The 27,829-nt window shown below is 39.5% G+C and overlaps 1 protein-coding gene across 1 annotated transcript; it reads right to left on the bottom strand.

The window, feature by feature from the left end:
* Window positions 1-396: 396 nt before the first annotated feature.
* On the bottom strand, window positions 397-27,523 carry SLC17A6 (solute carrier family 17 member 6). Its single transcript, XM_085063249.1, has 12 exons — window positions 27,084-27,523; window positions 23,857-24,109; window positions 22,861-22,979; window positions 11,323-11,437; window positions 9,422-9,509; window positions 9,234-9,320; window positions 8,135-8,277; window positions 5,949-6,098; window positions 5,222-5,354; window positions 4,437-4,547; window positions 2,856-2,983; window positions 397-2,539 (listed from the first exon to the last, which is right to left on the bottom strand). Exons 1-12 carry the CDS (start codon window positions 27,167-27,169, stop codon window positions 2,207-2,209), a joined length of 1,746 nt encoding a protein of 581 aa, XP_084919375.1. The 5' UTR covers window positions 27,170-27,523; the 3' UTR covers window positions 397-2,206.
* Between the last annotated feature and the right edge of the window lie 306 nt (window positions 27,524-27,829).

The raw sequence follows: 27,829 nt of genomic DNA, 5'->3' as shown, positions 1-27,829 counted from the left end.
GCAAGCAGCCTGTTGGTGAAAAGCACTAGGACTGTCACTGCTCTGGTGACTTCTCTGAAGCCTTTTGGTCAGCTGGATGTTTCTACATTATTCTGCTCAGTGAAAGAAAATCATTGAAAAGTAAAATATTTCATTGGAAAAATAGTTATTTTTAATATAGGGTTTATTAAAGTTGCTGATTGCTGTATGGTTTATCTAAAAATTGGATGGAAAGTAATATGTTTCAGTGAAGGAGCTTTGTTCATAATCAAGAAAGGAAAAATTCCACAAACAGCAATGTGTTGCTTTTCATTTTCTTTAGAGAAACCCTGTGAGACACTCCCTCCATGTCGACAGCAGAATTTGTTCTGCAGCGACTAAAACACATCTAAAAATCACAAGAAACTGTAGTGGTCCTTTTTATATAAAAGGATAAATAGAGCATTTTATTAACACTTTTTGCAGCAACAAAAGTGACACAGTCCACATCTTTTTCATTAAACACAGCAAAAGCTATGGTCACGTTTTACATCACTTTGAGGCACAAAGCAAAATACTTCTTTTCTTAAGGTCAAGGTATGATTTGCATTTAAAAAAAAAAAAGGAGAAAAAAAACAATCCTCAAGTTGTATATTGCGGTAGCAGGGTTTCCAATCACTAGCACAATACAATGAACAGACCAAGAATCCAGAATGGATTATTACATACAATAATAATCATTTGATTGAATTAAGAAATGGATCATCGTTGTCATTTTAGAGTATTAAGAAGTGGTCTGGCGCTGCTAACTTCAGTTGGTTCGGTTTGGCTCAATCCCAACGACCCCAAGTATATACAACAAGCTAAATGAAGGTTAATATATTAATAATCTAGAAGGTTATGCACTTCATAATGCATTGCACTTATTGCTTGGTACACTAATGTTGCAGTCACTGTTGAGTTATGCTAAAAACACAAGCGTGATGCTTGTTGGCTTCGTTCAACCCAACACTAGTTATTTACCACTTTGGTTTATTGTGAGTTTTCATGTTGCTCATATTCAGTGTCCATTATTATTATTAGGTTTGATCGAAAGACAAATACATCTTTTATTTCAGGGATTTCTAAAATAACAGCATTTTTCTATAGTTACAGTATCTTCAATAAACTTATATCTATGTATACAACTGTGGCACGATGTGTAAAAATATGAAAGCTATTAAGGGAAGGATAAGGGTTAAATTATTCTCTGTTTCTTCTATTGGTTTCAAAATATTCTGCAAAACAAATGCATCCTTTTTCATAGGGCTACTTGCTCTTAGTAAACTTCTCTTTGGAATTTTGTAAAAGACTATATTTTTTTCTATGTTATATTGGGTTTTTTTCTCTCTCTCTAAAGACACCAGTACAAATTCAGAATATACTGCAAAGAATAGAATAATAAAGCTTGTTTTTTGACAAAGGGATTTGCCAGGCTGCCTGAAAAGTCAGACTTAATATTATACATTGTTTTCATATCAGTTGATAAATGCAGGGAAGAACATGACAATGCCTATAATTACATGAGATTCTGTAAAGAACAGAAATAAGAATTTGTGCCCAAACATTCAGTATAAAACTCCTAAATAATTCCTTTATTCATCACAGAGTAGCCTGCAGCATGTAATCACCATAAACATACAATATGCCCTATTTGTTCTTCAGGCTTGATACAATTCCCATGAAGGGAACTGGATCAATCCTCATAAATGTCTGGGACTCAACCTTCCCTCTTTAAGAAAGGTCTTGCCCTAGACTAAACACACAACTCCCACATTGCACTGAGTAAATGTGTGTCTTCAACACAATCTCTTTCAATACAGTGTAACAAATATATAAGTGCATTTTTAATGATCAAGTCATTTTGGCTTTCTAAAAAGAGCATTAGATGTGCCAACTTGGTTGCTTAGTTGTGCTTTAATCTTTAATTATGAGTTTTAGCTCTTGTATGCTGTAAAGTATCTAATTGCCTCTATAGTTTTGACCAGTAAACCCTTAAAACTCTAATGTTTATAGAACAAATATAATCTAATGAAAGTGATAACATCACAACTCATACAGATTGCACTTTGATGTATTTTTTTTTTACAGTAAGACCTTCCTGTTTGATATGTGTTTACATGTTTATACCACATTGTATTTCCGTGTGCAAACAATCACAATGAATTGAATCACAAACACTACAAAATATACCAAATATTTAGGTTTGTTATGAATAATCTCTCTCCTTGTAGTTGTATGAGTCTTGTACTTCCTCTTGTACAAATTCCTCTTTTTTCTCCCAGCCATTAGGCCAGCCACCATTGACCTGGGTTGTAGCACCGTAAGACTTGGCGGTACCGTAATTTACATAATTCTGGGTAATGTCCCCTGTCTCCTCAGCAAGTTCATCTTCGTGAATAAAGCCACACTTCTCTTCACTCGTCTGCTCAGGGTCTGCCCAGGGCTGTTTCTCTCCTGAAGCAAATATGCCATAGAAGATCACACCTCCGTAATGGACCAGGGCGGCGATGAGGAAGACGTACTGCCACTCTTCACGTGTCTGCAGAGAAGAGATTGGCAAAATCAGAGCAGCACAGGGATTTACCTAACTCTCCTGAGCTGGAAGGCTTAAACAAGGGGGTCGAGGTTGTGACAGTCAGCACAGCTACAACATCAAAGTGTCCATTTTACAATTATATATATCCATTTTTTTTTGAAAAACGCATCAGTCCACCAAAGCATCAACCTAGTGTGCATATGGTGGAGCATCCCTCAAATCTGCATCCCTGGCTCCAATATGGATCCCCTGCCCAGCTGCACTAGAGAAAGGTCACTTTCTTGAAACCAGAAGATCTGAGAACTGCATTTCCATTTACCTTGTTCTTTGTCATTGCTCCAACAATTATAGGGCAAACCATTCCAGACAAGGTCCCGACTCCATTAGAAATCCCCATTAAGATGCTAGCATACCTCGGGGCAATGTCTAAGTGGTTGACATTGAATCCTGCAAGAGAAAGGTCAGTGAACATTCACACCAAGAGCACAGCCTCACTTCAGCTGAGAAAAGTGACACTTGGCATTTTTGCTATAACGTATTTGGGCTGCTTAATTGCATTTCTTTATAAGACCTATAATGCTTAAATATTCCTAGAAAGACTCTGGGGTTTCGTTTTATTTTAAGAATATATTAATAAAAGGGATACCAGGTTAATTTTCTCCCCAAAACTGCAGTTTAAAAAATCCCAAAACCTCCCAGTAGTGTCTGTGTGGAGCAGAGTACCCAGAAGATATTTAGGCAGGGAGAGAGGTCATATTTCATGGTGATTTACAAAACTATTTTATAAATAGAAATGTAAATAACACATCATTTCTTCCCCCACTTTGTAACACATTCCCTTCCTATTGCCCACATTTTTCTTTTTGTCACATAGACCAGCAGAAGAGTTCTTTTCTATTCTTCAGTGGTAAATTGGAGTAAAAACACAGTACCTATAAATGAATTATTAAAATTTTGATAAATATTTACTTGTTCTCTTGCACTTTCAGCAGCACAATTCTGTTGAAAATTTATGCTGAAGCTATTTAAGTAATCTAAATGGATGGAACTAATTTTTCCCAAATTAAGTACTTAAGTAAGAGAAAACAGAAAACAAACCTTTGAGTTCAGAATGATAATAAAAGGGAAAAAGGCAGACAGTATGATATGGACAGCTTGGGGAATGTGCAATACACTTCCCAAGTTGTACCAAACAGAAATGATACCTTGCAGAAGGTGTGAGATTGAGGACAGGTTTGATTGGAGGAGAGTTTAGATGTTTGGCACAAAAGGAAACATTTTGTTTGGGACATAAGGAGCCAGCATGGGAGAGGATACTAAAATCACAGTGGGAAAACAAGGGAAGGCAATGTGACTTGTGTTTGGGAAGGGGAAAGGCAAAGGGGTGATGAATCAGCAGGAAAGCAGAATAGCTGGATTTTAAAGCAGAAAAAAATTCCAGCAGTTAGACCCAAAATAAAATAATATCATAATAACAGGCCTCAAATTAATAAAATAATATACTACTAACAAAGCAATAACCAATATGCAGTGGAAGAAATAGTGAAAGACTTCTATTTAAACAAAGATGTGTGAATTTAGGTATCATTGTGTAATAACAGTCCATTTGTCTTCCATGTTTGATTTTAAGAAAAATCTATAGTGTACTTTAGCATCTTAATGAGAAGCAAGTCTCATTTGCTGCAATGAATATGGAAAAGATTGAATTATTGGAACAGAAATAATCTCATTTAAAAGATGTAATGCTGAATGTACTTTCCCTTGTAAGGATCATAAATAATGTCCTTTGGGAATTCCAAAGTGAGTGTGCTTTTTAATTATTATCCATGGATAAAAACAAAGCTAGGTGTTCTATCTCTTAAAATAAAATAGTTTAGTAATAATAGTAACATAATCTTACCAGATATGGCAAATCCACTAAAGCCTACAGCAAGCACTAAGAATGAAATAGCCACTCCTTTGCTGTGGGAATATCCCACCACCAGAAGAAGAGTTGCTTCCATACCAAAACCTGGCAAAATAATAAACAAAACCAGGCATTGGATTCCATTCCCTCTCAAACACTGCAGGCCTTAGGATGACATGATATTTCACAGGAATGCAAATAAAACATCACCTCAGAGGGGGATATAATCAGGTATCTTCCATCTCTAAAAACCACATTATTCCTCTCTCAAATAATTCTTATTTTACTGTTTGTATGCTAATTTATTGTTACTCCCCATCTATTTTGAGATGAAAATAAATACTTGTGGCTTTGACATCTCATGGATGTAATCTCAGGTAGTTGTTGGGCTCTCCTAAAGCTCAGGGTGTTTATATGAGGAGCTAAGGCTGAGGAAGCAGCTCAGAGTAGCCAAATTACCCTCCAAAAGCTCTTCTGTGTCTTTAACAGTGTAAATGGTTTTTCAAATCCCAAGTAACTATATCAAAATGGGGAAGAGTAGCACCTGTGTTTTCTTTTATTTAGAAACAACATCTGCACTACATAATAAATGCAGAAAATATTCTGAATATATTACTTCCTAAGAATTCCTAAGAATATATTCCTATAGAATATATTCCAGAATATATTACTTCCTAAGCACAGACAACTCTACAGTTTGTTTCTTTACTACTCTATAGAGAGCACAATGTGAACATCAAATCCCTCCAAGAAACTTATAAATAAAATACAAAACTTACCTCCACAGTTCATGATCTTTCTCACATTAGTCGTTGAGACAATCTGCCTGCTTCTTAAAAAGTCTGCAATTTGTCCCCCAATGGGAACAATAATTGTCATCACTAAATGTGGCACAGCAGATAAGATACCCACCTGGAAGCAGAGTTAGAATTAGCAAATGTAAACCATGAAAGAACCTTGATTCTTCATTTTCTGAAGCATTCAGCAACTAATTGATTATTTCTTTTCAATGTCAAGACTCTGTGTCAAAACTAGAAGTCTTGAGTTATGAAATGAATAAAACTTGTGAACTGAAGTTTATTTTATTTTATTTTATTTTATTTTATTTTATTTTATTTTATTTTATTTTACGGAGCACAGTGAGAATTTTTAAGAATCTCTGAGAGATGGTCCTGCTTTTTGAAAGGCACCTGGAAAAATCCACTTCTCAATTCTTCCTGTACAGCCTTGGTGGGATTCTGGAGCCCCTGGGGCAGCAGGGACAGAGTGTAATGGGTCTGCTGATACCTTTTAATACCAAGCATGATCTGGTTTTCCTTTGCTGTTGCTGTTAATTCACTTACTCATGCTGGTCAAGGAAACAAGAACTGGGATGAGTGAGATTTAAGATGTAAATCAAAGATAAAGATGCAGAACACTTTTCTTTCCTACTCCTCATAAACACTAGAAACATATCTCTGATATTTACCTCACTAAGATAAAAGCTTCACTTTTTTTTTTACATACCTTGCTGATTTCAAATCCAAACACTTCCTCAAAGTAAGCAGGCTGACTAATTAGCAGCAAGTAAAAAGTCCAGCTTCTACAGAAGTTTGCAACTATTATTGCATAGACTGGCATAGATGTAAAAAATTTTCTCCATGGTGTTTTGTATTTCTGAAACACAGAAAGGGGGATCCAGTTACTATGGATTATCAAATTATTATGTCATTATCAAATTATTATATCATTTTCAGCTATCCATCTTCCCTTTCCTTACCCTCTTTTCACCTACAGCCCATCAAGCACAAATTTGCACAGCAAATAAAAGTTACTACCAAATGCACAAGAGGAGAATCTCAGTGATGGTTAATTGCATCACAGAGCTCATGTGCAAGTGCTTTTATCTCAGTCCCATAAACATGAACAGTCATGGACATAAGTCCAAAAGAATAATAATGGCTTTAAAAGACAATGTTGTTGCACGTAAGGCAACAGTCAGATTTTACACTCTAAAATTTCATCCAGATCTGTTGCAAACATGCATTTTGGCATTTAAATCTTAATTGCAGTATTCTACTTTTTTTTCCTTTTTTTTTTTTTTTTTTTAATCAAGCTGCAGCTGAAACTGCTTGGTCAATATATTTTGTTTGTTTGTTTGTTTTATTGTATTTTTAAAATAAATTGCATAATGAAAAAAAAATAAAAATAACAAGACAGATGGACAATCCTGCTGAGTCCCAGCACCTGTCCACAAGCCCAGGGCTCTGCCCATCTGTGTTGATCCAAATACAGGATCCATACCCAGAAAAGTGCTTGAAAATCACTTCAGCAAGAATTCAGGCTGAATTTAGTCTACTACTGATTTGAATACTGGCTTTTCTTCAAAGAAAAGCAGCCCATGGGTGGATATGTGCAACACCTTGTATACCTAATAAATTACATTTAAGTGAGAGCTAAGAATTAATTGACCTAATTAATGGGAAGGCAGCCAGAAAATCTAACTTCATGGTATGGGAAGAATTTCAGCTTAAATATTTTAGAAGCAACTGAACTATTGATACAAGGTAATCACTTTGAAAAAAAAAAAAAAGTTTAATTTAAAAGCCACAATAAAAAATAGACAGAAATTTTACAGCCCAAATTAGAATTGTATGGATAGCCTTTGAAGTAGCACATTTCACATCAGATTTTCAAAACCATGAATACTACTGAATACTATTGAGTATCAACTGAGACAGTCCCTCAATAGCATCTAGAAATATCAGCCATCAAAGAAATCACTCTGTAATATTTTCAGTTCCTCATTTATTATGGAACTAAGACAAAAATTGTTAATTTCTTGAGTTCAATCAGTGTTCTGACCAAAACATAATGAGGGTCTGCTGGGAATGGATGGTGTAAAAATTTAAAGCAGCTGAAATGAGGCTTAATTTTTATTTTTTTTTAAATTTTTCTGAGTGAGCAAATATGGCAATAATTTCTATAAAGCTTTTCAGCAGTTACAGAAATAAGATTATTATATAGCATGATAGGAGTGTTAAGTGGCTGGAAAATTCTGGGTTCATACATGGTTTTTTAGCAGTTCTGGAGAACTAAACCAGTACAGAACTAAGATTATAAGAGGCTTGATAGCATGTTTCCAGCAAATTTCTGCAATAATGGTAAATATTCTTACAGATCTCAAAGCATGCTCTATTGCAACTTGCAGTCTTTCTGGCAGACAAAGCATAAAATAGTCAGGATTGGCATTTTCTGATGTTCTGGGGACCTCAAGAGATACTGATCAGTGTTTTCCTGCATTTTGATTTCAGGAAGAGGAAAATCTTCCAGAAGTTACTATATAGGAAGGAACCTAACTGTTGGAACTCAAGGTGCAAGAAAAATCTAAATAAAGCTGCAGTTTCAACTGTAGCTGTACCTCTTTTTTTATACTTTGAAGTATAAAAAGAGGCATAAATTCCACGAGTCACCTGCTAGAAGAACTGGAACCTGTGCTATTTCTATTTCTATTTTTTTTTTCAGTGCAAAAATAGAAATAGACCTGCAGATTTCAGACCTTCCCACTTCCCAGAAATACAATTGTCCAAAATATGCTTTCCAGTCTTAAAGGAGAGTGTTTGATTTTTTTTTTTTGTTGTTGTCTTTACTTGGGTGCTGGGATTTTTTTTTTTAATTATCTCAGAATACCAGGGTGTGAGCAATATTCTTACTTCCATTGCACCTAGGAGGTTGGCACTCTCTCCAATGCTCTCTTCTATGTATCTCCTCTCTTCATCCGTGATGGTAGGATGGGCTGCAGGACTCTCATATGAAACCAAAAGCCAAAACATGTACCACACTATACCAAAGCTCCCTTGGGAATGGAAAGAAAGACTTTAAAAAAGAAATGCACAGTAGTAAAGCAGCGAACGAGGAAGATAAATCTGGGGAGAGTTACTTAACAAATTTAAATGGCAATTGCTGTTGGTGCTCCTTTACTGAGTTATCTCAGTAGAGAGAACTCTGCAACAGAGAGTTTGATCCTGTGAATAATATTTGGGCAAAACACATGCAGAGCTGTAGCACAGTGAAGTAGTCTCTGCTTCATTTACAGAATGATTTCACTGTAAGGGATTATTCACTGATCTTAATATTAAGTTTTCACTGTAAGGGAATATTCACTGATCTTAATATTAAGTTTCCCAGTGCAATGCAATGCAACTGCTTCCATTTCATGTCACCAAACTGTAAATGAAGGTCCATCCTGCTTTAAGATGCTGCTATTTGATTGCTGCACTAAATTTTTTTACCTGCAAAATAGAAGACTCTGGCACTGTTTTTCAACCTAGCAATGGACTTCCTGGGTAGTTTATTAAATTTCTATAAGGTTTCCACCTAATACACATAAATGCAGAATGAATTCCCTTGGGACACTCTTTTCCATCAGTGTAGGTTAACACAACTGGAGTGAATGAAGTTATGTAGGTCTTTAGATAAAAACTGGGACAACTTATCCAGGGCAGGCATTCTAAATTTGTGGTTTTATAAAAGCAAGAGAGGTGTTAACGTGAGCAGAGATACCATAGATCTGCACAGAGGTTTGCACTGCTGAAAGTGATGAAGGTTTCAGCATGAGTTAGCTTCTCATTTAATCATGTTGCTTCCCTACACACTCTTCCCTTTCAATTCAGTTCTTTCATTGCTCTTCTCTCTGGACTGTATTTTTAGCATTGCAGTCCCACTTCTCTGGGCTTTTTGTCCTCTCAACAGCAGTTTTACACGTTCAGAAAGGGCAGATAAGGCTGGAGGGGAAGGAGCAGAAATGCATACCATACACATAGAACACAGAAGACCACCCCGTGTATTGCACTAGAATCCCAGCCAAAGGCATGGCAATGACAGCTCCTGCATAGGAACCTACAAAACAAGACACGAGGATGACAAGGGAGAAGAGAAATCAGCCTCAGAACACTGGTGCATGGCAAAGGGGAGGAAGACAAAAAGAGGAGGGTACTTACCACAAAAGGAAGTGGTTGCTAACCTACTCCTCTCTAATGGGGGGGCCCACTTGCTCCAAATACCATGGCAGGCAGGGTAGGTGACCCCCTGGGGAATGGGTGTGCCACAGGTTAGCTCATGCTCATCACTCACTGCATCGTCTTTGCATGAGTTTTTTTTATTTATTTTTTAATTGCTACAAACAAGAAGCTGAGAATGCTTTGCATTTGAATAGAGAAATTTGAGCGCAGCCACAGAAAAACTGCAGTGTCTATTCAAGCTGAAATGGGTTTTGTACATCACTCCAAATCATTAAAGAGACCTTATGAGACAAATGTAAAACATTACTTTTTTTTTTTTTTTCTGCTCCCCCTCCCACTGCCAGGACAGAATTGCAAATAATAAAAGAGAAAGAGTCTTAGTGCACAACAACCAAAGTCAAAGGAAGGATGAAAACACAGTCTGGACTAATTTATCCAACCCTTGTTTTTTTGATCAAACATTTAAAGTATAATTTAAGAAATACAGGTTAAAGTGTCACTGCTGTAAAACTAGAAAATAAGACCTGTAACAGCTCAGAAATATAATTTTAATAGAGGCAGTTTTCACTGTCTTTAATGAACCTGCCTGAGCACATAAAGCCAATAATTGAATGATATTATTTGACTTGATTTTAAACCAGCTACCTTGCAGGTGACTCTTTAAAACCAGCTTTTAACTCAGCAACAGAAAAACTAAACCTGCACCATCGAAATTTTTAAAAATACAACATTAAATGTACAATAATTGCCCATGAAATTCCTGATAAGGAATTATGGTGTATGCACATACACAATATATAGATTATATGGGTTATATAGATTCACTTTCCTCCTAATCTGATATTTCATTTCCTCTGCAGAAAGTAGAAAAAATTAATAACTTTTTGCAAACATTGGGGGTATCACAAGTGTTGAGATGATGATCTTCAACATTCAGGAAGTTGTCAAATACCTTCTTTTGTTTTGGAGAAAGATTCTGTAACCAGTTTCATGCTCATTTCAGTATTTTATCAATTAAAAAGAAAAAAAATATAAAGACAAAGCTGAAAGATTGTCATGATTTATCACAAACCTTCTTCAAAAAGCCTTGTTTGGAATGTTTTGCATTTGTAATTCCTTTGAACAGTATCAGAGAAATGTGTGAGTCAACGATTTTATTTTAATTACCCATTTGCTCCTCCTCCTCTCCTGTTTGCAGTCAAATTCTGCACCCCTTTTGGAATCCTTTTGTACAATAAAATGTAAAATACAAAAAGTACTAGCTAAGAGCAACTCATTCAATGGAAGCTGTGTGGCCCTGAGGAGCAAAGAACAGGACTGAAAATTGTCTTTCTGGGAGGAAGGAAGGAAGGAAGGAAGGAAGGAAGGAAGGAAGGAAGGAAGGAAGGAAGGAAGGAAGGAAGGAAGGAAGGAAGGAAGGAAGGAAGGAAGGAAGGAAGGAAGGAAGGAAGGAAGGAAGCTCAATTTTTTTTTTCTCTTTTAAATTACAGTAAATCTCTTGTTCATTCCAACAAAAACATGGCATGATCAGGACTTAAGCTATAACCTCAGGTTTTTATTATATATTTATTCTGTGATGCTGGCCAGCAAGTAAGTGCTGAGAATTACACCAGTGTAAGCCTTGTGCAGTACAAGGATTTAGTGAAACTTCAGTGCTAAATGCACATCCCACTGGCTTCTCAGCCAGAGAATACTTTGCTGTGAAATATTACAGCTGAAGGAAAATCAAACAGCTGTAATTCATCCATTGAAATCCCCCATACACAAAATCATTAACAAATTTCAAACAACTTTTATTTTTCCTTCCAAAGCTACATTTTCTAGTTAAAAGCTAACAAAAATCTATCACATTTCCAAGTTGTTTGATAATTTTTCCATACCTCTACAAGGCCCTGCAAGATCCTAACGAAGATGACACATCCATAGTGCACCCTGGCTGCAGAGGGGATTAGCATGTTGAGGGAGGATGTCAGCAGTATAGCAGCACCAAATACTCTGCAGAGGTGGGAAAAAAAGGGAAAGGAAGAAAAATTCAATGTTGTATATATCTATCTATTTAGCATAATTTCCTAAGCAAATTTATCCTATGCAATCACAGGTATAGATTATATAAATCCCTGTAAATACCCACTTTCCTTTAGATTTCACACTAATTTCAACCAAATCTGATTCAATTCTCCACCCTCTGGAAACAAAATTAGAAAAAGCCTCCAAATGATTTGCTAAAACAGGTGGTCAGTAAAAGTGTTTCTCACGTGCTTTAATTGTAAGAAAGTGACACCATGCATTCATTCCTTGTAAAACAGAAGAGAATCCACTTTTATAAAAGTCAAAAGCAGCAGAAGAATTTCAGAGATGGGATTTTCTTAAACACAAGAGTAAATCAGTCTGGAGACATATATCCATGGAAAACAGATCATTCTTGCTGCTGTTTTCTCAGAGGCTACTCACTGAAAGTTGCTCATTTTGATTCCACAGCATCCTAACTTCCAATAAAGCACATCACAATGTCTAAATAAATGCATGAAGTGGTGATTCATTTCCAAAATTCCACTGGTTTGGCTGAATTTTGATTTGATTCAATTAGCATCCACCCCTTGTAGGAGGAAACCTTTTCTCTAGCATTGTTGTGTCTTTTTTTGTATAAAGCCATGTAATGCAAGTATAAATCTGATGCCACATGACATCACAGCATCTGATGTGGAACTGATTTGACAGAAACCTTTGACCTGAGCTTGTGCTCCTCAAAAACTGCTGCAGTGCCACAAGGCAGTGAGAAACAGTTTCTACCCCAAAACTGCATGCAGTTTATTTCCTTACAATTTAGTTCCTCCACATGTTCACAAAAACTTCAATGGTGTCCTGGCTTTCATTTATTTAATTTATTTATAAATATATTTTGTTTTCATTTATTTTCACTTATTTCCTTTATAAATGAGAAGAAGTTGGGGTTTACAGGAGCTTTATTAGTGATTTTTACAAATTCTTTTTAAAAGTTTGATTTTCCTGCTAGCAATTTTTGATAGAACAACAGGCTGTTCTGAAGGATCACTGAGAAAATCCCTATTTGCTTGCAAGGGGGAAGAAAGGACCATTTGGTTTGAAGCCTTTTCTCTCTCTTTTCTGAGCAGCTCTTTAATTAAATGTCTAGTGCAGCAATATGGCTTTAAATTCGTGACTGGGAATAGACTGGTTGGAGCAGATTCTTAGCAAGTGTGAAAGTGTGAATCATTGCAATCCTTCTGACTCAACATCCCTGTTATAATCATGCAAAGATAGAATACTGGAAAATGCCATCTCTTTGTGGGGATGACATTTATAAATTGCAATTTATAAATTTAAGCAGCAGGTAAGTGTTTCATCAAGGAAATTTACTCTAATTTTTTAATAGTGTGTCTGAAATCAGCTTCTGCTTGCCACTGCTGAAAGCTGTGTTTCCCAGAACTGCCTCTGTTCTCATGGTCACTGAAGAAGAGCTGTTTCCTTGAGTCCATTCCTTCCAGAAGACAAAGGAAAATGGAATTGAAGGAATGATCAGAGACACAATTCTTCCAGATTTAGATCTTGCCTGTATTTAGACACACAAGCACTGGTGAATGTTTAGTGACATCAGGGTGCAGATGATGAAATAATTCTGCAGAGTCACTTGTGAGTCAATTGTCTCTCTGAACTGTGCTTTGTAGGAACAACTTCCCCTCTCCCCCCAAAAAATCTAAGGATTTAAAGGTAGAAAAAGTGAGTTAAATTGTGATTCTTGCATGAAATGGCTCTTTTATCTTTTTTTTTTTTTAATACATTTGAAAAGTTGCACCATGCATGGATATTTTAGTGAGTCCATTTCCTTTATAACTCTTAATCAAGAGCAAATAAACCTTCCTACATTTGCTTTGCATCTCTCAGTGCACACTTATAAATATCATAAGTATTCCTCCTTTGTGCTCTTTAATCTTGTTACACTTATTCCCACAAATACAAAATCCTACCTAACAGAATATTGTTATACAGTGCTAGTTTTACTGCTTTAAACATCTCACCTAACACTATTTATTATGATTTAGACCAAGCAAGAAAGTTTTTGAGCTACAGTCAATCAAAACATATTTGAATGCAGCTCACATGTGAATACATTTAAATGGGAAATGGAACATTCTGACTGTTCCTAGGGCATTTCTAAAATGGAACATTTTGCTGACTCACACATCAACCATATTTTAATGCCATGGCCCAAATTAGGAGCTTTAGCAGACTGAAGGGAAACTCTGGGAAAACTGAGGTGTCACAGAGATAAAGCAGGAGAAAGCAATGCCACTGCCATCATTCTTGGCCCTTGCATTAGGATGGAATTAAAATGCCCTGACATGTCTTCAGCAGCCCCTAGTCTTGAGGAAAGATTCATTTCTGACTCAAAGTCAGCAACTGTGCAACTGCATCTGGAAGGAAACAACCATCTACAGAAGAAGACAATAAATACAGTAGTAGTATGTCAGGGAGAGGGGGAAAACCCAATAAATTCTGGTCCTCCTAAGTGACCAGAAGCAGTCCTGAAACAAAAAATGATGCTTTACTATCTATTTCTATTTCTACACTCAGTAGACTCAGTCCCAAAAATCAGAATCTAACATTGATCTTCAGTGTTTTGCTGACATTGGCTTCAAATGTCATGAACTGTGACTTAATCCTCTCATAATACAAATACTAATAATAACAAAATCATTTCAATGCAAGACATTTGGGATGGCAGAAGAGAAGGAAATTTACTCTGACAGCTCAGGAAAAATGCTCTAGAATGGAATGAGGTTGCAGGGAGGATGAATCTGTTTGGGTTTCAAGCCAATTGGCTCCTTTTTCTCACTGGGGACAAACTGTAGAGAAAGAAATATATTTATTTTCACCTCTGGATTTCTGTGCCCTATTGAGTGACATCTAGGATAGCTGAAAAGAAGGAGTCCTGCTTGGAGGCATCCTTTTACCCCCATGACTGGGAATGGAAATTGCTGCAAAGAGTTCATCAATTACCCTTTTAGATGTGTAGGAATCAACTCCTCAGCTGCCTGAATCCCCTGTATTTTTATTTATGACGTCAGTTTTTAATATAGTTGACAAATTGCACAGTTTGCTGAATAAGTGAACCCACCTTGAAAAAGTGAAACTTATAGGTTATAAGAGAATAGTGTCTCTTACAGAAGACACACCAAATGTGTATTTTCTAAAGCATGTGAAGCACCTTAGCTAAATTTATCCATTTAAAAAAATAAATAGTAACTCTATACATTCAAAACAGATTTTTAAATGTTTATTTAAACGAGAAAATGCCGTCGATTTTTAGATGTGTAAATATATGCTGTGAATATATCAGTGAATTATGAATGTAATTTCATTGAAATTCAAAATAATTAAAGGATAGTAATTCTTGGTCACTGACAGCTACAAAACACTATTGCATGTATTTTAACAAATTTGCATTGAGCAATACGAAGGCATAGAAAATATTCAAATTAATTCAGGACTGCAACTGAATAGTTTTTACCTCCAAAATGCCACTGATCATCACTTCACGGAAGATCTATCTACTGAATTGGAAAGTTTGGTTATTTTGTTAGTTTTCTAGGGAATTGCAGTGTGTGAGGGGGTGGGTGTGTGTGTGAAAGCATTTTGCACCACCAGAGTAAATTAAATTCAAAATATTATATTAATTATATTATATTATATTATATTATATTATGTTATGTTATGTTATGTTATGTTATGTTATATTATATTATATTATATTATATTATATTATATTATTCTGACTGTCAAAAGGAACTTGTGGAAAACGGAACCCCTGCTCTGTTCTGAGGCACACAACCTCTGCATTTGACAATTTGACATTCATATTGATCACATTCTAGAGAACATTGTTTTCATTGGATGAAGTGTGTGTATTGAACAAACACCTAATTTGTAAACAGTGATGAAACATTTTTCCTAGTCTTACATATGAATCTTTTAAGTAAGGGTGGAAAATAAAGAGGATTGAAATAATGAGTTTTCTTGTGAAGTTTTAGTTTGAAGGTTAGATGAAAAAATTCTGTCATTATTAAAAAAGTGAGATTTATTTAGATTCAAGCTGGTGAGCTGGTTTGCCATTTTTCTTAAACCATGTGAAATATGCTGAACAAAGTCTTATTTTATGAAACATTAATAAAAACTTAAGCTAGGTTTTGACTCTGCTGCTGTTTCTTGAGCAGTGCTTGTCTGGGAGAATCCTAGTGCAGCAGCAGCAGCACAATATGTATCACATAATGTGATTTTTAGACTAGTCTGCCAGCTCAAGATTTCTAAAATTTATTCTTTTACCTATTTTCTTCCATCTGTGACACAGCTTCTCCTACAAAGGGCAAACAACACAATGTAGTTATGTTATTTTTGTTATGTTAAATTATGTTATATTATGTTAAATTATGTTCTATTTTTATACACCCCAAAGAATTCTTCATCTGAGAGGAACTGCAAGGCTCAGTGCTGTATGAAATGCTTCCATTTTTCCAGGACAGGAGCTAACTGGAATGTCTGTGGGCTTCTAGAGAGCTTTTCAGAAGCCTCTCTCCTGCAAATGTGGTGGGCAATGACAGTTTGTGATCAGCTTTTTAACTTCAATTTTTCTTTGAATATATAGAAATTTCAGGGGTGTAGCTGTCTCCTAACACTCCCCACCTTACAGAGCACATCTCTACCCATCTCAGGTGGGATGAGAGCCTTCTAAGGCTTTGATACAGAATATGAACATTTCAATGACCTGACTTTGTTGTGGCTTGATCTGCCAGGTTTGAGGATAAAGAAATCCCAAAATATCCATGAGACTTTTGAACAAAACAGACCACACAAGGGGCTGGATCAAGCACTGGTGTGAAATGCCCAAAGCCCTTTAGCTTTCTGCCTTCTTCCAACCCCACTAATGCCACTGACCCAAAATACTTTTCAGGCTGTTCCTTGTTCACAGACCTATTGCTTGATTTGTCAGTGTACATTTTGTGGAGAATTTGGTTGCTGTTGAATGACAGGACCATTGCAATTGGTGCTGAATGTTAAAGACTCCTGGGTTATTTAATTCAGATTGGTGCTCTTACCAACAAGTGCATTACATCATCCTTTCACAAGCAGATCAGGTTCCACCTCACAAGTTAGAAGCATTTGCCCTACTTAGCAGCAGTTTTTCCTTCCCAGCTTTTTACTTCAGATATCCACTATATGTCTTCTACTTGTGCTGGTTTATTTTAATGGTTTTAATCTCTTCAGATCCCCCAGCTGCAATTCTACCTTCTTTCTTTTGCATCACTAAGCAAATCAGGTCCTCTACACCTTGTCTGCTCTTTTCATTCATTCATTCATTTGCTCACCCTACCAATCCTCTCTCTTTGCTGTCTGAATCCAGCTGGGGAATCTCTCAAACCTGCAGTTTCGTTTTACAACTCATTCTACCTATCTCTGTCTAGCTAAAGCTCTGACTCATTCCTTCTAGCTCATTAGCTCTGGGACAGCTTGCTCTTTAAATATGTAATCTGCCAGATAATGTTTCAAACCACGACTATTTCATTCAAACCACCTCACCAGCATGCAGGGCTTAGGCTGGGATTCAAATGTCTCTGCTGATTTACAGATGTATAACACACTTATCAAAGGAATCATCTGCAGGTTTGATTTTCAGATGTTTTGAGGAGTTGTTTGGGAGGATAACCACTATGTGCTGGACATATACTGCTTTTTCATGGAGGCTCAGGGCTAGGAGAGAGCTGGGAGTGAAGTTATTGGACAGAATTGACATATCTGGATGATATAATCCCCAATAAATAAGAAGGTTCTTTATCAGGGTGTTCTGGAAGGGATGTGATGGTTGGAACTGGGTGGTCTTTAAGGTCTCTTCCAACCCAAACCATTCTGGGATTCTCTGAAAGCATCTGGTGTAATTTTGTGTAAACTGTGTGGCAAATTTTCTGCAGATAATTATTTGAGAAGATTTTGATCAATGGAGGATGGAATGAAAAAATAAGCCAAATTTTCAAACATAACCCTACTCTTGCAGTTACAGCTCAACAAACAGGGCTAAATTCTGAAAATTTTACATTCAGTCTTGAAATAATTAGTCAAGAGTAAATTTGGTTCTCTGCATTTAATATCTTGAGTATTACTTCCCTTTTGTGTTCAATTAGTTCCAAAATTCCACGTTTGTCAGTGTAGAGTTATGCAGCTGCTTCCCAGTACCAGGGAAAATACCATTTTAGCCTGTAACCCTCTTGCCTGAGGTGCCTTGAAAGCTAAGAGTTAAACACCATCTATGATGCTTTACCTGCTTCCAATGTATATAAATATAAACAGTGTTCTTGCTGACTCTGAAAAGATTATTTCTCCTGGGTGATATAGTTTAATTTTTTTTTCTTTTTTTTTTCAGTTGTTCCCCATGCATTTTCAGCTGTTCTCCATATTCTCCTCCTGGACTGCAAGCTGTGAGTAGCCAGTCATTTGGAAGATTCACACTTCCTATACTGATTTTCCTTTGATTAAACACCTATGGTGTCACTTGTTCATCCCCTTTGTAACCTAAATACTCCTGATAAGATTTGTCTTAGTCTAGCTGTCTTTGTCAGTCTGTAATCATGCTGATAACCCTTCTTGGGATAACTTTTATTTCTCTTTATATATTTCAAATTAACTAAGTAGAACTGAACCCATGATGGAGAGGCACTGTTTAGCTATTCTGTGACATATATATAATAATTCTGATTTTTGTCTAGTACAGGCTCATTTTCTGATGCCTCTGTTGACCCCTCTGCTGTAAACACATCCCCATGAAATGCTCACCCTGACAATTTATGTTTTCCTAAATGATAGACAGAATGTAATGTGTTTTTCTGAATCAGGCCCTTAATTTGCATAGAATGACACAAGGCTAACAAAGCTGGGGTTATGCCATGAATATTACAGTGGTAGATGAACTCAGCTGCCCAAAAAACAAGAGAGAATAATCCACCTTTGCCATTAGAGATGAGCAGTTATACCCAACACCACTCCTAGGCTGAACATCCTTCATAAGAGAATCACCTAAAACCAATCCTCTAGCAAGTCTGTGGCCAGCAGCCATAGTATAACAGCTTTATTTGGCTTTTAAAAATCGAGATAAAACAGGTTATTTTCATTCATGTGTGTGTAAGGGAGGAGGGGGATGTGTCTCCCTGCTCTTCATCCTAAATCCTATTATAAGCCCTTCATGAAGCATTAATATGTAAAAGTCGACCTCCCGCCATCTAATCTGGTATAATAAGGGCTTGGATACATTATTAATTTTTGTCACACATCTGAGGCCCCCTTTTACCAACCCAAACCCCCTTCCAAATCCCTTGTTGCATCATTAAATCCTGAAAACAGCTTCATCATTCATGACAGAGCAATGGGAGCACCCTGAGCCATATGGCAGAGGCAGCAGCACCAGCAGCTCCCAGTTTCCCCAGTCCTCTCCTTGGAATGGCTGGTGCTGAACAGAACCTGCAGGGCAGGAGGGTGACAAAATCATCTTGGGGTTTTTTTGTGTGATATTGGCTGCTTTGCCTGGGAGCAGATGAGCCCCACAGCAGTGCCAGGATCAGAGAGCAGCTCAGCCCTGCAGGATTTAGAGCTGGGGATGGAAGGTGCAGCTCTGGGGGTTTTTCCCTCCCAGGGCAAGGTCAGCCTAAGTCCTCAGAAGTTCAGAAGTTGGCACTTTAATCATCCCCTAATCCCCTGCTCGTGCTGTGAATTAATCATGGTTTGCCAATCAGAAAACACACAATATGTCTACCTGCCAGAAGAATGGAACCATTGCTCTTTTTAAAATAGAGAAATGTCAAGATATGGACTTCTAGGGAATCTTTCTGCTTGTATTTCCAAACCAATACTTTCCCTTCAATTTTTATGCTTGTTGTCATTAAGGCTGAGTTAGAGAGACTCTGATTTCACTGACATGCTAATGACAGTTTCAATGAAAATCTGTGGGACTCTGGGATGAGATGCACTGACAGACAGTTGTCTGAAATATCCCTCATTTTATTCATACAAATAATCCTATCAGATTACTTGCTGGAAGGAAGGATTTATCCCTTAATAACAAGAAGAATGGCACTTGAGAAACAAAGATTAATTCGAAGTGAAATGTTGATCTGTATAATTTCACTCATTAGGATGACAATGATGAAGAGTTCAGCATAGATGAGAGATAATTGCATTGTAGAGAAATGCAATGTAGTCATGTAGTTACATTTTTGAAGGGAATGGTGCCAGGATTTGAGCTTTCACAGATAATAGGAAATATGTTATTACCATAAGTTATTTTATTTTTTATTTTATTTTTTTAAAATAATATTGTCTTTCTATTCTGCCCTTTGTTTCTTTGTATCAGAAAGTTCTAATGTTTGATTGTACACAAATGAGCTAAAATGGTCACTCAGCCTTGTTTTATAAAAAGTAGTCTGTAATTATTGCAGATACACTTTCAAATCAGTGCTTGGCACATACAGTCAAAACTAGCATTTCTGTTTTAAATATATAACTGCAAAACTGGGAATTAATTCCCTGTTGTGCAGTCTAGCAATGCCCTATGAATTCCAAAGAATCTTTCCTGATTTACAGTCAATATTTAAACAGTTCACTTAGGAAACCAGTGAAGAAATAGTGCCACAGCATTTTACTAATGTTTTTGGTAGGACAAGGGATTTGTTATAGGTTTCCAACATAAAGAATATTTAAAGGGTGTATCAGAAGTTTAAAATATAATGATATTCCAATTATCTTGAGATGAGGTGAGAAAACCCAGCACAGTTTCACACCTTTCCATATGTGTGTGACAGCACAGCAGGTGCTTTATTCACAGACAGCTGCAGTAGCATGAATGTGAAATGAAGAATAATAATTTGAATAAAATTATTACATTTCTAGATTTAAAACAAAGCATGTGCTTAGTTATAGGGCTGTGTAGCCTGAAATTCACTATGGCAACAGCCCTTAACACTTGATTATCCCTTATATTTTTCTTTATTATTCCTCTACTGCAAACATTTCATAATAGCTAAAATATAACTCCCATCATAGGAATTTGAAAGCCAATTAAAACAAACTATCACATAATTTCTCTGGTTGGACCAGTGGTGGCTAGTCATTATTGTTACTATTTAAGTTTTATTTCATTTATATGGCTGTCAGTTGCTGATTCTCCTTATATCTTTCCAGAGGACTAAAGGTAAAGGTAAGGTAAGGTAATTACTTATTAAAGGTAAAGGTAATTACTTATACCAAGCAATTTTTTCCAGTGGAATTACATACATACTTAGAATCAGATTACCTCCCAGTAATCTTTTTATACACTAATATCCTGAATACAGAGTTCTTGCTTTCTTTTCATTAGGCATCACTTTATACTATTATTTTTGAAGCAGTTAAAGATCTCTAAATCAATCTCCAATTTTTCAAGACTCATATGAGTGTGTCCAAATTACCCACAAAAATCCAAGGTCATTGACTTAAATACACTCATTGCACTAAATAAAGAACAATAAACATTCTACGATTACCCTGACTATCTTGGCAGAGCATCAAGTTGGGAGCTTGTGTGAGGAACCTACTCTGGTGTAACTTTGCACCTAAAGTGTCACCTACTGAACAGAATTCAGTCTAACACATCATCTTATCCGCTGAATCTTTTTGTACCCTCAAGTTTATTCGCATTTATCCATATTCCCCAAATGACTGATGAACAGTGCAGACCACAGCAGTACCATAATGGCACCTGAACCTTTGAAAGGTTCATAGACCCTAGCCAGGTCATCCTCAGTCTCCCACCGTGATAAATATCACTGTTCCAGTTACAGTCCCTCACTGGGCTGTGAACAAGACAAAAAGAAAAGAAAGGGTTTCATCACACCAGGACAAACACCCCAAGTATTACCTTGGGTCCCCATGGAATATCCAGGCAGAGAGATGCCTATTCTGGGAATGACAAAATACACAAAAAACTGCTTCCACAGGAGTAATCATTTAATAGGTAAAACACACCTAGCTCAGCTGGCCTAGTCCTCAGTTACTGTCCTAAATGTGTTTGTGAAGAAGAGAAAAATGTAATTCTCTCATGCCACCTTGTGTGTTTCTACTACTGGCTTTCCCTGGCAATGTCCCTGCTGTTGTCTTGCAAATCTCTGTAGTTGCATCTCTTTACATCTGAATTGGTTTAAATGGCTTTACTGATGGTGTTTGGGTGAATGAAGACAGCTTTTGGTTCCCTGGGTCAGATTCTGCAGCCTTTACTCCACCAAGATTTGCTCCAGTTAATCCTGAGGGGTTACAGACGGTGTAAAGGGGCGGAAATGATTAGTGGAGGAAGGAAAGGTAATTAGTCCTTTAAATGGCTGTTAATGGGCCTTGCTGAACCATTATCAGAAAGACAGCACTTGTAAACAGAAAGACAATGCACACCGCATTTTAAAAATGTCGTGCTTTGATTTATTTGTTTTAAAAGGTAGGATATTAGCGATTTCTCAGTTACAGAGCATCTCTCCGTTTGTAAATCTGCCTAAAAGGTATTTATCTTGAGGAGACCATTTTTTGCTTCAGCCACCCTCTCTCTCAAGCACACCCAAGTCTCTCTGCCTATCCAGCCCTACCTTTCATGCTGCACACTCCTGCCAAGAGTTAAAGATATATAGGGCTGAGTTTATTACCTATTTGCACTTAACTTGGTTTGAAGAGTGGCACTAGGACCCTCGCTGCTTCTGCAAACCATCAGCCTGTGGCACTGAGCATGGATGTGAAAGCCTCATGTGTCTCGAATACTCAGTGGATCTAATTAACAGGTAGAATCTCACCCTGGGTGCTTGAAAAACCGCCAGACGCCATAGAAACGAGTCCTTAAGTCCCCGGACCATCTGCACTTTCTTTTCATTGTGGGAGTCTCATTGAAACCTGTTTTTTCGACCATTCTAAATTCATTTGGGCGCTAATGAAAAATTCCTGCCGATGGTTTTCCTTTCCATTAAAACAAAAATTATGGAATTTTTTTTTTTATTCAATCACGCGAGGGGAAGAAAAGAAAAAATCTCTCAAGCTTTGATGAAATAATGAATCTTTGAATTTGCCTCTGAATAGGTGTCGCTCGAATATCACCGCCACAAGCTCCTTAAGTGAGTGTTTAAAGGAAAAGGAAACCAGCACCAGATATCAGCCAGGGGGTCCATTGAAGGCGGGGGAGCAATGCTCCATCCCGGAGGTGTTCCCGGAGGATGGAGCCAGCGCTCCTTCGCCCCTGCAGGAGCTGCCTTAGGGCTGGGATGGCTGTGCGGGGTTTGGGGACAGCCCCGCACCCCCCGAGCCCCCCAGCCCAGCCCCGCTGGGGCTCTCGGCGCTAGTTCTGCCATCGTTACCTGTTGGCTGCCAGCCGGGATGAGATGTACCCTCCGGGGATCTGGGTGATGATGTACCCCCAGAAAAACGAGCCGTGGATCATGCCGACTGTCTCAGGATCCCAATTGAACTTCGCTTTCTTCCCATGCAAAGGGGCCGGGGCGGAGGGAGAGAAAGAGAAGAGGAAGGCTGTAATTGTGCCAGTTTAGGGTTTCGGCTTCCCCCGCAGTGCGATGGAAGGGATGCTGGTGCGGGCGGTGAGCTCTGCCCCAGCCCCACGGCAGGGGCTCCGGCTGCCCCGCCAGCACACAGCGAACCAAACCCGATAATTGTAATAGGAACAGCACCCTGGAACACGCCAGGGGTGCCCCGAGTGCCCTGAGCCGCTGGGAGAGCCGGGCTGGGCAGGGCAGAGCCGGGGAGCCCCGGAGCCCTGGGTCACACACAACCCTGCCTTCCCCTGCCTTTACCCGCCTTTACCTGGGCGGGCAGCGAGCCCCGAGGGGTTTGCCTGGGCATTTGGGTGTTACAGACCCACCTGGGTTGATCACATCTCTTTCACCGCTCTCTTAACACGGCTCTTATCATTTAACGCCTTTTGGTCAAAGCAAATTCGCCCTGGTGTTTCCAACCATTCCGGCAAAAGCTCCCTGCCTCCTTTAGGGCGAGTTGCACCCACTGACAATCCCTTGTTCGAAGCCCTCCTTCCCCCATCCCCTACGTTTATTTTATCGAGATATCTGCGTTTTTCAAGGTTGTGTGGAAAAGACAGGGCGGGGAGCGAAGCTTCCCTACGATAATCCCGCAAACTGGGGCTAGGAACTGGAATGAAAAAGCGGAAATAATTGGTAGGAAATGTTTCTGCTTCAAGAACGGGATTTCCTTCCTACGAAGGGCGAGGGGCTCAGGTGGGGGAAAGGAAATTCAACCATCCAGAGCCCTTCCCACCTGTGCTGAGGTGTTTGGCCGGGAGCTGTACTGGGAGGATGTGGCATTTACGAGGGAAAGGTCCCCACCTCTTTAATAATTTTTCCTCCTCGGTGTATGGTGCTGTTATTGACCATATCCACGATGGCCACTCCCAAGTTACAGCGGATCCCGAAGGAAATGCAGAATCCCAGTCCACTCATGATGGCAATGATGTACCTCCGGGGCAGCCCGAAGCACGTACAGTCGCACAGCGGGGCTTTCTTCTCGGGCACCTCCATGGGCTTCCCATCCTCCGTCAGCTCGATGGTGTCCCCGGGCTTCTGCCTCTTCTCTAGCACTCTGCCCGACACAAGAAGGGAAAGTCAAGCCCTGGCCGCCTGAAGACACAACAATTTCAAGCAGCGGAACGCTTAAATTCACCGTTCCCCTCCCTCCTGTGGCTCGGAGCTCCATTTGAGGGTTTTTTCCTCTCTCCCCGTTCACCTTCAAGCGTTCTTTAGCGCTGACCTGTGGGAGTCTCGATTAGTCATCCCCAATCCCCCCGCCAGCCCTCCGCAGCAGCCCGGGGAGGAGCTCCAGCCGAGCACTGCTCATCTATCATTAAAGACTTCTGCCCAAAGATGTAGGGCGCATCGAGAAGACATCATCTGTAACCACTGCAGAGGCGCCATGTTGAGCAGCCCAACGTGTAGGGAGAGAAAAAAGGGCTTGGGGAGGTTTTTTTGGGGATAGCGAGGGGGGATGAGCTCGGTGCGCACCTCGCTGCAGGGCTGGGGACAAAAGAAATGTCAGGAGGAGAGACGGGGAGGGAGGTGGGGAGGAGCGAGGAGGGGGAGAGGGCGATGTTGCTATTTATTTGGGATTTGCAAAATGGCTGGCACATGCAGGGAAAGAGAGAAAACACCACCGTCTGCAGAGAGCATCTCCGGAGAAGGCTTTCCCAAGGATCTCAATGCTGAGCTCAGCTCAACTGGGATCACCTAGAAGGTTTACCCTCCCCAGAGCAGCTTGAAGCACTATCTCATTGCCCCATTCCCTCGGTTTGACTTGAAAATCCTGTCTCCTGGAGAAAAAAAGCCCCAAAAAACACCTGCAGGAATCTGAATGGAAATGGTTATTTGCAGCTATTTCCAATCGGCTGAAAAAAATTGCCACGAAAGGTGATATAGAACTTTTAGAACATTTAATTTTTTAAAAAAAATTATTATTTTTTATGGAAAACTTTTTAAAATGCTTTGTCGGTGGCAATAAAAATCAGGTTTATCGAGCAAGCATCCCATTATGAATCCCTAAATCTTCTTTTGAAGTCACCGAGATATTTAAAAAACCAGAAAAGCTAACCAATTTTATCATCTTGAGAAGCAAATAAGTGACCACTTGCCGACACTCTGGACTCTACTACAGCTGCCCTCACCCCTGCTCTAGAGGTGTTTTCTCCCTCGGAGGAGCATCTCTTTCAGGTTAACTCATCCGGCTGATAGGGCAGAAATAATTAGCAGAATAAGCCTTAAAAGGTTGTCCGTGTTTGGCAGAAAATACAGGGATTTTCTCCAAAAGCTACTCAGCGGAAATTCCCCTTATTTTTCTTTTCTGGGCGTATTATTTCCATGCTTAAAGATCGCGGCATTAAGAAATCTCTTAAAGTCGTGAATAAAATAAACCACCGTGGGTTTCTGTTCGAAATTCGTTCGTGTGGATAAAGGGTAGTGTAGGAGTGTTTTCTCCCTGAATGGGCGTCTTGTCTTCAGGAATAGACTGGAAATCAATGCGTAAAAGGCAAGAAAATTGTTTAGATTCTAAGAATAGTAAACAAAGTGCTTAATTCCCGCGAGCTGAAAAAGATTAGCAAATCGCGCGTTTGTTAGGCGAGGTGTGAATTCGAACGGAAATTTGCTGGAAAATACAAACACCGTTTCTCCATTATTCACTGTGTGACTACAAACATTAGACACAATAGTTTTATTTAAATGTTGTAGAGTTTTTAAGAACTGGGGGGCAAAAAAAGGTATTTTCTTAATTATACTTTAATCAGTTATTCTGGATTATCCTTTCTTATTATTAATAATTTTCAACGATTGAAAATTACTGAAATATAACCAAAAAAAGGTAGGAAATTTATTGCATTGTTGATGGCCATAGTTTTGCTTTTGGCTTTCCTTAATGGTACACTTCCTATGAAAATGGAAGTCTTAATTTTACCTTTATCACTTCGCTGATATGTCCCCTTCCCTTAAAATGGCAGCAGAAGTTGTGACTCATGCTGTGAAACAGCCTTGTGTCTGTGCCCAGCACTGCCGCAGAGGTATGGAAAAAAAAGATTTTTACGTGACCTACCCTGGGCAGACAAATCCGCAGTTACCTTATAGCTGGAATTCGGGGAAAGGGAAAAAAAAAACAAACCAAAAAACAAGTAAACCAAAAAACAAAACCAAAAACCAACCCAACAAAAAAACCCAAACCAAACCCAATATTTCGGGGTAATTTCTAGCAGACGGTACAATCGAAAATATATTGGAATTTCACCGACTATTCTCAAACGCTGTGGAGGTCACTAAAGTCACCAGATTGGGTGGAGAAGGATGTGTGAACTTTAGTGCATGCACCTCGTAGGTATGCAGGAATCTGGGCTTATTTATCTGTGTGCACAAGGCTCGACGTTGAGAGAAATGTTCTTTACACACAGAAATACACGGGAGTGATGCTTTTGAGTTTAACAATTGCAGTTGTATATCACTTATAGAACAAGCAGATGCTTCTCAAGGCAGATGGATAAATAATTAAACGCGTTCCTCTATATGTTTCAGCTTCAGGAGGAAAAAAAAATCGTTCGGATATCAATTATTTATACATCTCCATGTTTAGCTTCATCTGACGGCGAGTTACACAAAGAACAAGACTGCTCAAAACCAGAATATATATATATATATATATATTTATGTTTGTTAAGGGCAGGGGGAAAGATCCTGCGAGTGCATTGTAAAATTAGGACGGAACAAAAATACAGGTTGCTGCATTTTTGATTTCAAGATGAGATCCTGGGTTTGTGGAAGAAAGGTGGGGAAATCTTTCACTACATCTTTCCTGACACCATCTACGAGCCAGACAGAGAAGTTACGAGGGTGCCATATTGAGCAGCTTCAGCACTAGTTTCCAGGATCCAGATTGTCTCCAGCAGAGCTCCCAGCCCTGCCGCCGCCAACCTCCCCAAAGCACCCGAGCATCCTCCTGCAGCGCCGGGCGCTCAGGAGAAGCTTAGCAAAAGCTTCCCGTTGTTTTCTAGGGAGAAAAATCCTATCAGAGAAACCAGCCTTACCTGTAGAGTTGACCAAGCGATTTCCCAGCGAAATTCTTCAATCCCTCCTTGCCGGGGGTCAAAATCCTTTGTTTTACCGACTCCATTCCTGCGGGGATGCTCGCCGGGTACCGCTCTGCTCTGGATCCGGCACCGCTACGAGCGGCGGTGGCTCATATTGCTTTAACCCCTTAACTTTTGGCCCTCATCCGATGGCTCCGGGCGCACCTGCGGCTGCGGGGAGAATGCGAGTGGTGTGTGTGTGTGTGTGAGTGAGAGTGAGCGAGGCGGCGGCGAGCGGAGCCGGGGGGGCGAGGGCGAGGGAGCGCGCCTGGCTGCGGCGGCGAGCGGGGCTCCCGAAGGCGCGGTCACGGAGCCTCCGCGGCCCCGCACGGGGAAGGCAGAGCCATGCCCGGCAGGGAGGGAGCGCTGCGAGCTGTGCGCCGTGCGGAGCGGAGCCGAGCGGAGCGGCGGGGGCGGGCAGCGCTGGGCGCACGCTGCCGGGGCCGCCGAGTGCACGGGCGGTGTGTCCGCGCTCCCTGCCCCTCCCGCGATGCGCAGCCTTCCTTCAGCTCCCTGCCTTCAGCACCGCGGCCAGCTCCGCGCCCGCACCGCCCCCGTGCAGCCCCCTGTCCCCTCGGGGCACGGCGGGCACAGTGCAGCACTGCTGCTGCCCTGACAGACACAGAGAGCAGCCTCTCCTGGGGTACCAGCATCATCACAGCACTGCTGCTGCCCTGCCAGACACAGAGAGCAGCCTCTCCCGG

This window comes from Lichenostomus cassidix, chromosome 5 (assembly GCF_008360975.1).
Source record: "Lichenostomus cassidix isolate B80296 chromosome 5, HeHo_3.0, whole genome shotgun sequence".
NCBI lineage: Eukaryota > Metazoa > Chordata > Aves > Passeriformes > Meliphagidae > Lichenostomus > Lichenostomus cassidix.
The sequence above is the reverse complement of the archived record's forward strand: the minus strand, read 5'-3'. Positions and strand labels throughout refer to the sequence as shown.